Source organism: Mugil cephalus, chromosome 23 (genome assembly GCF_022458985.1).
Source record: "Mugil cephalus isolate CIBA_MC_2020 chromosome 23, CIBA_Mcephalus_1.1, whole genome shotgun sequence".
Lineage (NCBI taxonomy): Eukaryota > Metazoa > Chordata > Actinopteri > Mugiliformes > Mugilidae > Mugil > Mugil cephalus.
The window spans coordinates 11,345,432-11,362,163 of record NC_061792.1 but is presented as its reverse complement, the minus strand read 5'-3'; the positions used below and the strand labels follow the sequence as shown (position 1 = coordinate 11,362,163).

Genomic DNA, 16,732 nt, shown 5'->3' with positions numbered 1-16,732 from the left:
TCCTATTTCCTTACGTTATTCTCCCCCTTCTTCTTTATCGGAGCGACTCTCTGGGCTTTTCTAATCTTTCCTTCTCTCCCCGTGGATTTCTCGGCTTTGAGATCCCCTCACCATTGTCCCCCATTCACTCTAGGGCTTTGTTTACATGAGGGTATATTTGATTGGACACACTAGGAAATTGGATATCATCATTTTCGTAGCCGGTATCGCCAAGGGAGGCCGCTCCAAATGCATTGTAAAGAAAAGACATTTTTTTATCCTATAAGCTTCCCGTCTTTATTCAAATGGATTCTGACATTTTTGCGTCTCGGCACACGCGCCGGGGTTAAGTGCCGATAATTATCGGGGAAAAGATGAAGAAACGTATGAAAGGTAAAAAAAGGGGGCGACATCAAAAGCGGCGGGCTCTTATATCGTCGCACGGGATCCATTTGATTGGTGCGACGTTCGGGGACTCCTTTGATTAACTGCTTTGTTTTTCAGTTTTTTTTTCTAAAGTACAGCCTTTGTGTTTCATTTGGAGCAGTGATTTCATAAATAACACATGAGGCTTTTGTGTTTTTTTTTTTTTTGGTCGTGGGTTGAGGCGACGAGGGCCGAAGTCCGGAGGCAGCGGGGTTGAAATTTATCAGGTCATGTGACGACGACTCCCCCTTCTTGTGACCCTTGAAAGAAAGAGGGAGGTGGGAAGGGGGGGCAAACACAGGAGGCGGGATTGTATTTGTAGGTGTGTGTGCACGGCTTTTGTGCACGCCACAGGCCTCCACCGCGCTGCTACGTGTGCGATATGTGTGTGTTCCTCCACCCCCCTCCTCCTATTCAATTAAGAGCTTAAGCTCATTAGTGGCAGACTTACATCATTACCTCTCCAATGGCTAATGAGTTAAAATCTATTTAGATTTATGTTGCCGTTAAATCTTTCCCCCACCACACACACACACACACACACACACACACGTCACAAATCAGAAAGTGTCTCTGCACAAGCTTCTCCATATCAGCGGCGTGGGAGCCTTTTATAGCAACACTGCATATTCAACACACTTGAATTATACCTTTTGCCTTCGGTATGGAAATCAGAGAGCTCGGCGCCGATACCTGCACACTAACACAACACAAAGGCCCTGCTTCCATAAAACATAACACACCTTAATGCATGGAATGCTTTTTTATTTATTTATTTATTTATTTTGCACCTAACCCCTAATCGCCGACTAATAATTAGCATCGCGCTCCCTCAGACGGAGTTTTCAATCAATTCCAATTACCCTAACAAACCCTTGATTGCATTGGAGGTTTAACAAGTTTTCATGAATTAATAGAAGTGCAAGAAATAATGCGTAAAGGGATAGGGGGAGGTATAGGCCAGGCATAAAAAAAAAGAAAAAGAAAAAAGAAAAGGGCCTGGGAAGAAGGAGGGAACTCAAGGACATTGACTGTATGGATGACCCCAAATTACTACACGTTGTGCTGTGTTTATTAACTCTCACCTTCAAATTTTTAAAGTTTTTTTTCCCACCTTCCAGCACAAACATTTGCACCCTCTCAGCATTTGGCGAGAAAGGAACTGACAGCTCCTCCATCTTTGATGTCTTGTTTAAACCTCATCACCGAACCGATTAGTGCTATGATAACGCGTTAACCGGGACGTTTTCGGTTGTAATTAGGGCTAATATGTACTAATATCCACATCACCTGCTATAATTATCGTACGTGCGGTCGCGCTTCTGCAGAGGAGCAACTTTTAAATAAGTCACGTTGAGTAGCTATCCCCACACATAAAATGTGTTTAAAGTTCATTCCTGTCGCAGAAATGTCCGTCTTACCCTTAATTTGTAGATTTGGATACGTCACATTCAGCGCGTCCCCTCCTCTATTATCGCCACTACAAACCTTACAACACAAACCAGACATCCATAATAACCTTATAGGCAATAATTGGAGTTTTTTTCACCCTCTCCTCCCTCCCCTTTCCTTTGGACGCATGCGCTGTGGGGAACGGACTGGTCAGTCTGAGAAGCAGCTGTTCAGGGCTGGTGAAATTCCAACATGGCAGTGGCCGCGGTCAGTGTTTCCTGCGTTAACTTGGGATGGTTTCAGCTCGCACGCAACCCGGCTTAACCTCCGTTCATCAGCAAAAAAGAAAAAGAAACCTCACCCCGGGATCGATGCGACCCTAACCCACGCTGCGCGAGAGGTCGACCTGTCGTTTAGGAGGAAGAAGAGGGAAAAAAAAAACAGGTAAGGAGAAGGATAGTCCGGAGATCCGCTGCGACTGCAATTAGAACCGAGCGGTCAGAGCAGACGGCGCGTCTGTGCGGGAGACGAGCTCCGAGCAGCCTGCGCACCGCTGCCGATCTCGGAATAACGCGTGTGCACTTTCTGATTTGACAAGTTTCTTCGATTTGCGAAACGCCAGAGAACCGCTGCGTAAAATGCGATTGTTTCTTTTTTTTTTTTTTTTTTTGTAGAAGAGGAGCGCACCTGCGCCGCGGCTCAAACGCATAGGCACGGGCACGTAGGCTGCACCACAGACACATCCAGTGTTTGCGTGCGTCTGCCGGCCGCGCTGCACTCCTTTTTTTTCTTTTCTTTTCTTTTTTTTTAACGTGGAGAAAATTCACAACTTGAGCACAGACACACACACACACACATACACACACACACACACAGAGAGAGAGGCTTCTTCCAGCTTCCAGGAGGCGGCTGCGGCGATACGGTTACAACAAGTTGTCCTGCACCCGCCGTGCGCGGAGCGTATCTGGTGACACCGCAGCATGTAGCGATTTTTTTCCCATTTATTTATTTATTTATTTTTATTTATTTATTTTTTAAAAAAGAAGACATGTTGGAGCAGATTTGACTCCTGACTCAACTGAGCCGCACCAGTTGATTTTAACTCCCCCCCCTTCTCCTTGCATATTCCACCCCCCTCCCTCCCCCTCCCCTGCCTGTCATCCCGGGCTCTACTTTCTAATGAGATGCATGTAGGTTAGATGCCTCTCCTATTGAGTTGCTCGCTCCAAAGACTCGCAGGGCCCATCGAAATCCGAGCAGTGCTGCACCCTTAAAAAAAAAAAAAAAAGTGTCTTGTAATGTAAAGCTTTTTTTTTTTTTTTTGCTTCAGAAGGAACCCTTCCTTCCTCTTTTTTTTTCTTGCCTCCACAAATTAAATCCAATGCTCTCATCTCCTCTTCCTTTCTCTTTTCCTCTCCTTGTTCCAGCACGTCATGATCAGCAGCAGCAGCGTCTATGGTAGGTTGATTTTTAATTATTATTATTATTATTTTAACATCTGCACTTTTCACCCACTTTCACACATCTCCCTGTGTTAATCTGGCATCTGGCGGAAATTGAGTGTTTGCACCTTCAGCTTAGATTCATGTGTTTAGTGTCTGAAGTTGTGGCTGGGATCAGTGTTTGGGTCCATTTGCCTTTAATGTGCGGTATTCGCGCACACACACACACACACACTCACACAACATGGGTAATTAATATTTGGTGAGTGCTCCATTTAAATTACACATGGCTCCATTTGCAGCCCTCCAATTAATTTTTTTAAGATATTAACTTTTTTTTTTTTTTTTTAAATCTTCAAATTTAATTAATTGTTTTTGTTCGTCCTGAGCTCAGGCACAAGTTTTCCTGATTGCTTAACGGAACGAGGAGCGGATGGAGTCAGTGGACGCAGCCCCGGTGCACCGGCTCGCTGCTTTATCGTTACTTTAAATCAGAGCGTGGAGATAATCACTGTGGTCGTCGGGGATTGGCTGCAAGGATGATGTTATTTTTTTTGCGAGAAGGAACATTTTAACATTTTGCTCGTTGCTTGTTGGTGGCGGTGGCCTTGCGCGCGTAGCAGAGAGAAGAAGAAGAGTGGCCGTCATTTTTAGTTTTTGGGGTCAGGTTATTAGCGATGAGTTGACCTTTTAACCTTTGAGCTCCTCCTCTCTCTCTCTCTCACACACACAAACACACACACACACTATTTGTGTTGTAATATGTGTGCTGCACGTGCTTCTGCAATCCTGTGTTTACACGCGCGTCCGAACACATATTTTGAAGTGCTCATTCGAATCCGGCTGATGATGAAACTTTTCCTCGTCGACTTTTATTTTCGCCGGCTTTGACTTTTGTTGTGCTGGGTGGGGTAGAGTTTCGTCGAGTGTGTCCGCGTGTGTGTGTGTGTGCTGTTCCTGTAAATAACGTCGACGCTTTTGTTTATCCCTCCCCGTCTGTTTGTCCTCGGCTTAAGATCTGCGTCGCGTTTTAGGCTGACAGCGGCGATGATCCCCCTCATTATACACCTAACGTATCGCCTCACATCTCCGCCGAAACCCCCCCCCCCCCATCCCATCCCATCCCATCATCCACCACCCCACCCCACATGCAGCTAATAGGGACACAGAGATAATAGGAATAGAAGAAGAAGCCTTTCTTCTGCCTGTATTTATCTAAATATACGGACTTTTCCCTCATATGAACAGAGGGAGCCGGCCAGTGTGCCGCCGCGAGTCGAGGGGTGGCTCTGCTACTCCCCGCGGGGCCGTGTAAATAAATTATCCTGACACTTTCTATCAGTCTGTAATGTTTACCATTAAAAGCTGTTTTACCGTCCAGGAGCCGCCGGCGTGCTGCGATCCAGCCTCCTCCTCCCCCCACCACCATCCACCACCCCACCCACCCCCTTCCTCCCCTCTTGGGACTCCTCTCTCCAGATGTGATGTGTGGGGAAATGTTGTGCTTTTTCAGACACGCAGAAGGAAAGGAAAGAAAGAAAGAAAGGCGTATCAGTGGATTTCTCCCCGTCTGAGCGTCCCTGACAAAGCCCCTCTTCAAACGAGATCCAGGCAGGGTTGTCATCTTCTAGCAAATATGTTAAGTGTTATCTTTTGTGCTCCCGGCTCGCCGAGCGGAGCTGGACCCCATGGGAGCCCAACGCATGCAAATAGAACAAATCCCTCTTGGACCTGTCTGTCTGTTTCACTATCCTCCATCTCTCTCTCTCTCTCTCTCTCCGTGTTTCCCTCCCTCCCCTCTTTTTTCTCCACGTTTTGCTCGACAGTGCATCAGCCTGTCTCGTCTCCATGCTCTCTCATCTATTTCACTCTTTGTCCACTTATTTCCCCTCCTCTCCGGGTCCCGCAAGACAGAGCCGGGGCTGTGTGTCAGCTAACTGTAGCGAGGCAGTGTAGTCTTTGTGTGTCTCCCCGCATGCTCGCTGACAGCCTCCCCCCCCCACTCCCACCCTCACACCTCCTCCTCGCCTGATCCGAGTTCCTCTTCCCAGCTGTCGGCAGCGCCGCTGCCCGCGCTCCTCGGACAGATGAGCGGACGCCAATTCCTTAAAATCCTTGACACCGTGATCCACTCAATCCTCCTCCTCCGTCCCTCCACTCTCCCCGCTTTCATTTCACCGCTACACCGCCTTTTTTTTTGTGTAGTTTTTCATTGGGGGTTTTGTTTTTGTGTGACTGACAGTTGCCGGTTGACGGGTTTCTCCGTTGCAACAGAACCTTTTCTCTCGCCCTCCTCCTGATGATTCCTGTTCATCCTGCCCTCGACGTCTCTGTCCCGGGTGCTGGCTGGTTATTATCCAGTCAGAATCTGATGGGGGGTACTTAAAGGAGAGGGGTATCCACGCAAAACTGACTCCTGGCTTTCTAGCTCGGGCCTCCTCCTCCTCTACTGCAGTTCGATACGACCGGTTTCCTTTCCGATCCGATACTTTCAAGCTGATACTGATCCGATGCTTTGTGTTAATACACCCTAATGTATCTGGTAAATCTAAAAGAAGTAGTGTATTTTAAATCACAGCTTCATAAAGAATAAAAGAGATCAGAGTATTTATTTATTTCAAACTCTTATATTGAGGTAGTGGCCTCATTTACTATATAGCCAAGCAAATACAACAACAGAAAAACCAAAAAGAGGACACAATCGTACACAATATGTGAATGTTTCAAACACCAAAAAATACAAAAATAAGTGAAATAAACTATTGTTTAACTGCTATAAAATGTTCTCTTCTGTCCTCCTAATCATAAATGCCTCGTATTCTGTGTTGTGGTTTAACCTGAGGTTTGTGTTTCACATGGTTTGTTGCGTTGCCACAACTCAATAGTTTAGTTACTTTCTACTGTGTTACTACACGTGTTACCTCCAATGACTGAGGTATCGAAAGTATTTTGATTTGAAAACTGGTTTTAGAGCTTAAAGACCTGGTATCGGAAGTATCGATATTTCAGTATCGATCCACACGTCACTATCCTCCTCCTCCTCCTCCTTTGTGACGATGACGAGACGATGCTCGTGATGTGTTCGGACAAAGTGCGACTTCACGGGTTCTTGTGCCGGTATGTTGTTAAAAAATGAAGCAAAATGGGTATCAGAGGTGGACGACAGCGGCAGCAGCGGCGGCAGCAGCAGCAGCTCCGGGGTCAGCTGAGGTCTCCCCTCTGCAGCTGAGCAGCCAAAAACCCGATCACCAGATTTCCAAAATTCCATTTTCCCGCCACCCCTTCTCTCCGTCCTCCCCGAGACGTTCTGCCAAATTCATTTCCATGTTAATTCCGGCATTAAAAAGCATTATCTCCCTTTCTTTGAACTCCCAATCCCCTTTCTCCTCCTCCTCCTCCTCCTCTACTAAAACCACCACCACTAAAAAAAAAAAAAGAAACGTTTATATAATTTTTCTTTTAATCAAATCAAAGGTGTTTTAGATTTTTATGTCTGAATTTTAAACAGGCCCCTGCTCACCTCCCTCTACGCTCTCCGTTCACACGTGGCCCGGTTTCTGTAGCAGATATGGAAACATTCGGCGTGTGGAAGCATTAAATATGCTAAGGACTTATTTAAAAAAAAAAAAAAAAAAGAGAAAACCTTGCACTTTGGAGTACCCCGCACCATTAGACCTCCATAGACACGGCGGCGGCATGCAGCTTATCCTTTACATTGTGCCTTCAAATGAGAAGCCGCCTTTTCTAATTAGGTTATTGCCGTGGAAGTCTTAAGTTAAATTGTGCATTGATATGCGGAGGAGCTCGCCGCTCATTTGGCCCGTCGACGGAAGATGCAGACGAGAGCCTTTTTTTTTTTTTTTCATACACTCAGGGGCCAAAAGAAAATGACAGCTAGCGAGCAGGAAAGGAGCTGACTGTAATCTCTCTCCTCTCTCTTGGCTCTGGCTGGATGATCTGATTTTGTTAACAGCGAGGCTCGGCGTGATAGCGGCCGTCTGCTCCCACACCCCCACCCGTCTCACCCCTCCCCTCACCTCAAAAACTTCCCCATCCGAGGCTCGGTTTGAACATCTTGATTAGCGATGGGAGCGGGCGTTAGCGGGCACTTTCCTCCAGCCTTTTTTTTTTTTCGAGGCGGCGGGAAGGTGTGCGTGCGCGTTAATGAACAATGGCTCATTTAATTTCGGTGCGTGTTGAGGCTTGGAGAGCAGCCAGGGGACGCACACAAAGGATGTTGAGTGGCTGGGCGTGTGGCGCGGCGTCACTCGAGCTGCCTCACGGCCTGCGGGAGGCGGTGCGCGGCGAAATGGCGAGTGAGATTTTTTTAGTTTTTTGCAAAGAAAACGTTACCCCGTAGTTGCCAAAAAGTGACGACTTCGGTTTGAAACAAAGATGAAAAAATCGAATCTGCCTATTAGACAATTTGAGAAAACAGAAGCTGGAAGTTGCTTTTTTTCAACTTTGACTCATAAAAGATTGAGTCGAGGGCAAAATCATAGCAGATTTTATGTTCGCTGATAAATAATCTGATAGTTTCAGCTGTTACAGGCCGGAATCTCACTATACTATGTAAGTCATCACAGCTGATGTCTTCTAGAGCAGGTCTTCAATAGGAGGTCCGCGAACCCCTTGCATTGGGCTCGCAAAATCTTTGGTTGATTAGATATTTTTATATATTTTTTTCAATTTTCCCCCACAATTTCCTCTACGAATTTAAATTTCCAACCATCTCCTGCTTTAGAGAACCAAGCCCAACCGTTTATATTAGTAAATAATGCTCTACTACTCTATCATCTCAAATTAATGCACGTTTTAAATGTCTCGTCAGTCTCAACCCTACTTTACAGTGGCAGGAAAAGATAATTCCGGTGAATCCTCTTGGAAAGCGGCTGCAAATCTGTGTATGTTAATGCAGCCGGGGCCCGATGGAGGAGGAGAAGGAGGAGGAGGAGGAGGAAGAGGCTTGTTTGTTTGTATGCTCACCTGTGATTATGCCGGATTCCTACACTGTGTGTTTGCCGGCCAAGTTTCCCCACCGGAGAGCGTCGGGATGCTGCCCGCGTGACTCCACTGGCAGGATGGACACATGTGGTAGATGGCTAATGATAGCACGCAGCGTATAATGAGATCCTACTCTCCCGTCTGTCTCCCCTACCTGGCATCATGCATTAACCATACAAGAGGAAGAGGAGGCACGCATGGTATTGACTTTTGAGTGGGCGTCTGCTTGTCCGTTGCTGGTTTTGTTTAGCACTCGGAGGTCAGCATGGCTGCAAGCGCCGCACATTTATAACAAGTTTCTTCTCTTCTCCCATTTTTCTTGTTTTATTTTTTATTTATTTATTTTTTTCCATGGCAGGAGCTCTCTTCTTTCTTTATTTATTTCTTTATTTATTTTTTTTGTGCAAGTCGAGGAACCTCTCCTCATCGGCACCTCTTGGGCTCTGTTAAATGTTCGCAAATTGATTTTGGATGCGCCCGCGACGTATACGCTTAACAAGCCAAATGGGTTCAGTTTGTGGGTTAGTTTGTGTGGTCAGAAGATTATTCTATTAATGTATTCCTCGCACTGTAATCCACGGTGTGCCGCGGGAAGGAGGGGAGGCGCTGGCAGCGGTCCATCTTCCTGCCCAGTAACATATATTTATCCTCTTCACTACACAATCCTCTAGGCTGCTCAAATCCCCCAGGGGGTCCCAATGACATGCTTACTAATGTGTGCTTTGGAAACGGAGTGCTATTGTATCCCCTAAATCTCACAAAGCACTGTATGATTTGCCCATTGTCGTTAAATCGCTTTGCTTGTGCCAAGTACTTGCGTCTCACAGAGGCTTAATGCTTTGAGGGTTTCAGGGACGGCTTCGAGTTCCTCTTTTGTTGATTTCGGGGAAAGTGCCAAGACTGCTGCGCTGAATATTGTTTTGAGTATGGAGGAGGGAGGGGAAGAAGGGCCACTGCCAAGCGACTCCATTGAGCCGCGTGAATGGGCCATTCATATTTAGGAGAATCACCCAGATGCCATATTGTTGGCTCAACAACGCTAAATATTCTCCAACAAGGATGGGATTGTAACAGGTTTTTTTTTTTTTTTTTCCAATCGTAGAAGTGTGGAAAAAAAAAGGGGGGGAAAGGGACGTTGGGAAATTGAAAAGTCTAGCCTTCAGTCCAGCTGAATAGTAAAGCTCACTGTGATGTGTTTTGGATTTTGTAGAATACAGTGGAGTATCTGGCTTTTCATGCCAAAGACCCCAAACTGATGGAGAGATTAATTAGGGACCCCTTACCTACCCTACTATACGTGTTCTATATTAAACTCGGCCAAGTGCTATTTATAAATGCATTCAGTATTAAGCTATTCCTTATCCCTTTACTAAAATATGTTAGATTCATGTTAATGTGTATTTAAAGAAAATTTGTAGGAGGAAATTTAAAAAAAACAACAAACACATATATATGAAAAATGTCGAATCAACCAAAGATTTTGTGACCCCCCTGCAGCACATCCGTGGACCATATAGGGGTCACGGACCCCCTGTTGAAGTTTGCTTTATGCCGGGGGTCTTCAATGTTTTTCAGGCCAAGGACCTCAAAACTGAAGGAGAGATTAAGTAGGGACCCCCTGCCTGCTCTATATGTTCTGTATTTAAACTAGTGCTATTTATAAATTTACATTATTATCATAATTTTGCATTCAGTATTAAGCTACTCAAATAATACACAGGTTCAAATATTCATTTTTTGTTTTAAACTTGTGCAACACGAGGGTGTTTCAGGGGGAAAATTGTGGGGGGAAATAATAATAAAAAACAAAATATATAGGAACCACGAATTAACATATAAATATACGCTCAGGATGTCATTTAAATTGTTAGGATTACAGACTGATTCTAATTGCAATATTACTGCTTTTAAAACAAATAAAGAAACAAAAGATATTAACAAAATCTGGAAGTTAGAAATATTGAAACAGAAATCAGGGCGTGTCTCTTCCTCCGGTGGCCTCAGGACTCAAGAGGACAAGAGATACTGGTGGGATATTCGGCCTGTTCATGCCCACAAACCCCCCCTCCCCTTCCCTCCTGTCCTCCATCCCTCCGAAGGCCCAGCCACACTAAAAACAACCTTGAAACGGCCACTGCGAACGCCCGAACTTGTCTCGTCCCCACTCCGTTCTAAAACAGGACCCAGCGAAAATGTCATTGTGGTCTTTTATGTCATGCATGCACCGAGTATTAATCACGGCTGGATCTGCGCCTGAGAGGCTGATCAAATTTATTGTTTGGCTGCACGGGACAGTAATGGGTGTTTAATTACTCAATAAAAGCCCTTTTATAGATTCCCGGGCCTCCTGTGTGTTGAGCAAATGGTATTGATCTGTCTCCGGGCTGCAACATGATAGCCTGTGAAGGAGAATTAGAGCCGTTAGCCTGCTAGCGTTTTCTCATTCATTAGCCGCATTAGCCAGAGGGTGGTTAAGACGTAGCATCATTGTTAATGCCAAAGGTTTTTGTGTCTGCCTTGTGCTGTAAAGCTCCGCTCACATCATTTATACAAATATGGATTAGGGTGAGCAGTGAGTAACGACGTGGGAGGTGTTTCGATAAGAGCAACCTGGAGACTCGTTTTTCTTTCTCTTTTTCTTTCTTTCTTTCATGCATTTTTGTCAATGCATGGTGTAATCCATGGGGCAAAATCTGACAACGCCCTTAGCCGAGCTGTGAGCTGTATTAGCCGGGCGAGCATCTACACCGCACGTTAAATCCCACCACTTCCCCACCCTCTAATCTGTAATCTGACGTCTCCACCTCCTCCTCTTCCTCCTTGGAGGCCTAATTCCTGCTCTCCTTCCTCCTGTTAGCCCTGCAGCCTGGAGACTAACTCTCACAAGGAGGAAAAAAGCTGAATGATAACGACAGTGAGCCGTAGCGTGTCTCCATATGGTTTCCTGCCCATGCATTCATGCAGGCGTACATATCTGGTGTTATATGCAGGCCCACACGGTGTCCACTGTCTTTTTTTGCCTAACTGCATCTGCCTTGCATCCATTGTTCTTTCATGTTCAGAGCGTATCGCCGCCTCTGTGAGCCACTTCTCTTGATGCACTGCAAAACCACTGCAATATCTCCCTTGATGTGTCTATATCAAATGAATGTGGACTATTACAGACGTGGAGGAGTCAGTTGGGCGGCTTTGTGGACAAAAAAAAAGGAAAAAAAGGGCCCGCAAAGGACCATGAAAGAGATATTGTCCAATACAGACCATACAGTTCCTTTGTAGATAAATGGATTTTCATGCTTATCAACTGGGACAGTGACATGAGTGAAAACTGTGGAGAATGCGGAATTATTCTCACTACTCAGCCGTACACATGGATAACTGTAGTTTCAAGTGTGTGTGGTCTTTCATTGTGCGGCAGCAAGTTTTTTTTATTATATATTTGAGTGTTGCATTCAGTTTGTAACAATATTCCCTGTAGATGCCAGTGACCGTGCACGAAGCCCTCTTTATCACCCTGAGAAAAAATTACTCACAGAAAACTTGTGTTTTGCAACACAGAAAACAAGCTTAGGCAGTAATACTTATTAATACTTCCTTAGACATTAGAAATATAGTAACTTATGTTTTAAAGAATAATATTTTTTACACCAATCTGAGTCATGCATAATGGCAACTCTAATACTTAGCTTTAAGCTTCACTAGCGTACTGTTTTAGCACCAATATGGTTTTAAATTACAGTGCTGACTCTTTTTGACTGATTCTTTATTATTTGTCTGGGCTAATTGTTGATTATGATGCCATTTCCACATCCGTCTCAACAATTTAAGCCAGCAGCTAGCTAGTTACAATGACAACAACATATTAATTTGCTTTTAACTATTGCTAACAACAATATATATATTTTTCAAGTGCCACTGGGGTAAATGTCGCAAATGGAAGATGGATTTACATCCTTGAATCAATTTTAAAAAGAGGCAGTTGTTTGACATACTTGATATGAATTGTAGAGCGTTAGCGGTTGATACCCGGTAGATGGATCAAGTGTCCTAGAGCAAGACACTGAACCCAGAATTTTTTCTATAAAGTACTAAAACGTACAAAACGCACTATATAAATACAAGGCCATGGACCAACAATGGATGAACTTAGCTTTTAGTTTTTTCTTGCATTTTTTAGCGCTAATGCATCATATCACAGTGATGAATTTAGTTTCTTTTTAATTGTTGCTTCCTCAAATAGCAGAACTGAACGGTTATTGTACCATATTGTAAAAGACGACCATTTTGGGCGTCAGTGAAAAACACTCATCATAAATGTTAGCTTCAGAAAATACAGCTGTGACCTTAGCTGCTTAAGCTATCATAGCAGTTAGCACGTAGCACCTTAAATAGTTAAAGAATAGAAGCAGGTTTATTCTATGAATAGCTTTGGTTGGTAAAATCCCAAATTTTTAAGTATCACAACCAAATATTTTACTAACTTGTCTTGAAATCATTCATTTAGCCTGGAACACAGGGGTCTTCAATGTTTTTCAGGAGAGTTTAAGTAGGGACCCCCTACCTTCTAGATGTGTTCTATATTAAACTCAGACTAGTGCTATTTATAAATGCACATGATTGTTATCATTTTGCATTCAGTGTTAAGCTATTCAAATAATGCACAGGTTTTTTATTACTTTTTTAAAAAAGTGCAATAGTAGGGTGGCCATGCAACTGCTTTAAACAAACATGGGATTTCCCTTGGGTACTGAATAGACTCTCTTTAAACTTTTGGTGGAAAATTAAAAAATATATATATGTATAAAAAATGTCGAATCAACCAAAGATTTTGCAACCCCCCCCCCCGCAGTACCTCTGCAGACCTCCTTGGGGTCACGGACCCCCTGTTGGATGCACCTATGCTGTCACGCAAATTACTGACGAACATTACATCATATGTTTAGAACAATGAGCACAAATGATTCTAAACAAAGTGACCTGGGTGCAGCAATATGCAAGTGGAGAATGAATACATTCGAGGAACACGTGTAGCAATATGCAAGCATCCCACACACACATTAAACCCTGTTCACATTCCACTGCCTGTGGGGCTCGAAAGAGAAGCGATGTCTACTCGATGCAGAGCCAGTGATCTAGGTAATCTGCCTGTGCTGTGGGACAGGTCTATTGGTCCACAAATCAATTGGCTTCATGTCCGTGCCATTAGGCTAACATGGCGCTGCCGAGGCGCTGAGAGCGGTAAACAGACTGTTTAATTCCCCTGGACACCAGCCAGGTGGACACTCCTCCTCCTCCTCCTCCTGATCCCCTCCGTTTTCATTTTCTCCTTCCACCGCTCGCTCTATCGTCCTCGCACATTCCTTCCTCCTCTCCACTTCAGTCAATGCGGCTATTCTCAGCGGACGAGTGCTTACAGGAATATTGCTTGGAGGGATTGTGCGTGTTTATGTGTGTGTAAAGAGGAGAGATTTTGGCCAATGAACCCTTGTTGTGCTCTGTCCTCCAGTGCTGTGTCTATACTGAGTAAGTGATCCCCCGGGATGCAGCACACACATCCAGCATTCCTCTCCATCTCTGTGGATGTGTGTCTTTCTCCCTATCACTGGAACTGTTTGTCTCAATCGTTGTTTCTTCCAGTGTGTCTGCTCACATTGTTTCTATATCTGTCTCTCTTTCTCTGTATATATATATATACTTTTGTCTGTCTCCATGTAAAGGCAGCAGACATGCACAGTAACACGAGGAGGTTGCATAAATAAAAAAAATAATAAAAAATGCAGATTTATGTTCAGGAAGTTTACCACTTCCACCAAATAAAGCAACATCGTCCCACAGTTTCCTCTCGTTTTGTGCGTCTCCCTGTGTGTGGTAATTGAGCCCCGGCGCGCCTTGACGGACGAGCGACGCCGTCGTGTTGCTCATTTCCTGCACGCCGCTCGCCGACTGATAAGATAAGGGGCCCCCGTAGGCAAAGCAATGATACCTACGCCACCCAAAATAAATACACATATAGATAAATAACGGGTTAAAGTCGTGATTAAGTCGCGGAAACGTGACATTTACGGGCGGCTGAATTGCGAGTTCTGGTGGACGCTATACCTTCAGGACCGACGGTGTATAGAAATCTGCACTGTGGTTTCAGATTTGCCGGAACATTTTACTGTTGCTAGGAGACGCTGCAACCCTCGGACACATCTGGTCAGCTGTTAGTGCAAGTTGTTGACAAGAGCCGGAGCACCCACAGCAGCATGATCTTGTTTACAAAGTATCTATGGACCTAATGTCCATCAGGCTTTTTTTTATCCAGTTGCAAAAAGCTCTCATGTAGGTGATACATGCATGCAGGTCCATGTTTTCATAGGGCGGTGGTGTGAAGTGTAAAAGAAAAACTACCACTTTGTAAAATGGAAATATCAAGGCCTCAGTTTCTGGCTGCTCTGGATGGAGTCTTCGTTCCTCAGCTTTGACTCATCTCCCTCGAGGGACTTCAGCAGTGGAATGACATTCTCCTTCCAACTGGCCGGCAGAGTCGCCCCCTTATCTTGTGTCACAACTCATCTCTTTAATAAATACTCCACCACCCCCTCCCTTTTTCTTTTTCCCACCACTTCTATACCTTGATCATTATCCCTGAGTATGCTCGTGAGAAGGTCCTACTCTAACTCAGACAGAACCTGAGGGAAAGTGCAGAGTTGCAAAGAGCATTAAATATCTCATGTTTGGTTCAGTAGCGTTGAGCGTGGATGTGATAGCTGCTGATTAGGTCTGTAATGGCTCGAGACTGAACAGCGTGCCTCCTTAGCGAGGACTATTTCTGCCATCAGACGCGGGGGAAAGTTAATCTGGACGTTAAAACTTTAAAAAGGTACGCCATTTTCTTGTCACGGCAGCACGTTAAAAAGGGTAATTAATGTGCATTTGACATATATGAGCAGCTAGACCATTATTAGTCTTCATCTACAGATGCACTGATGGCGAGAGCTGAAACTGAAACTGATTATATCACCAGAACAGTTGATATAAAAAGAAACAATTTTTTTCTACCTTTTCTTTATCCTCTATGATACTTAATACTCGTTATGACCACGTTTCTGATATTGCGTCGGCCTCCTTTGTACCTCCAAAGCAGTCGTGACTCATCAGTAAAGGTGGGTATTGGCAAGGACTTCACGATACGATACGTATCATGATACGATACTTATCACGATACATTATTGCAATATTATGATATTGCAATATATTGCAATATTCTACCTAGTTCACTGAGAATTTTTAAATGATCAAAATGATCAATTTCGCAATTTCTTCAATTTATTGCACATGTACAGCAAAAGTGGTGCCAGAGGAATGGAAGTTGTTCACAGTCATCTAAAAATGTGACTTTTGATTTTCCTTTTAAAATCACTATACATATATATATATATACATACATATATATACATACATATATATACATACATATATATACATACATATATACATACATATATATATACATATATATATATACACATATATATATATATATATATATATATATATACATATATATATATATATATACATATACATATCGATATTGTATCGGAAAAAAAATATCGCGATATATTGCCATATCGATATTTTTTCCCCAACTTTACTCATTACTCATGGGCCTTCTGAGGGTGTCCTGGTGTGTCTGGCAAGGGATGTTATTAGTTGGGGGGTTGTTGGGTCCTATAGGTTTAGGGGAGGGGCCTCCTCTGTGGATCATCCCACAGATATTTGATCAGTTTGGGATCTAGGGGATTGCCAGGTCAATGTTATTCACTCCTCCTTTTTGTAGTTTTAATGTTGTGGCTCATCTGTGTTCATTGGGTTTGATCATTAACATGGTACATGCAGCTTTCAGCTTTTTTTACTATACAAATAAATACTGTTTCTATTATTTTTTTATATACTTGTTGTCGTCTTAGCCGCCGGATAAACGGAGAAGCCCGTGTTCACATCACGGACCCTTCCAGCCATGTCCATCTCCAGCGAATGTGATTACAGCTATTGATCATGAGACACTACGTGTGAATGTGTGGGTGAGAAACGCGAAAGGGAGATGGGATGGTTTGAGGGGCTGGACGCCCGTGTGCACGTGTACAGTATGCGCGCCCCTGCGTGCATGTTTAAACCCCTCCATCCAGCGTGGTAATGTGAGATCAGACGTCGCCTGTTAGCCGGAGCCTTACATCTGCTGTCAGCTACCCGTTCTAACTCTGTTAAGGACGTTATTGATTGCTCATTATTACCCCGTTCCCTGAAAGATGAGCGTCCCCTATGATCACATTAAATCTCTCCCTTGTCCAATTCTCCTGAGATGCCTTCTGCTCACCGGTGCCCATCAGATTTCTCCTCCCGAGATCTGATATCAAGCAGCCTGACGTTCTTTATTGCCTCTGGTTCTCTTGTTTGATTCCAAATAACCAGCTATTTTTTTTTCCATTCGTCTTTCATTCTTTCTT

At 44.1% G+C, this 16,732-nt stretch overlaps 1 protein-coding gene across 1 annotated transcript in view; it reads left to right on the top strand.

The window, feature by feature from the left end:
- Positions 1-2,006: 2,006 nt before the first annotated feature.
- Positions 2,007-16,732, top strand: part of LOC125000875 (fidgetin-like) — a 33,612-nt gene continuing 18,886 nt past the window's right edge. The window contains exons 1-2 of the mRNA XM_047576619.1: positions 2,007-2,241; positions 3,225-3,255. Coding sequence (XP_047432575.1) covers positions 3,231-3,255 — 25 coding nt within the window. The 5' untranslated portion in view covers positions 2,007-2,241; positions 3,225-3,230. The remainder of the gene's footprint in view (positions 2,242-3,224; positions 3,256-16,732) is intronic.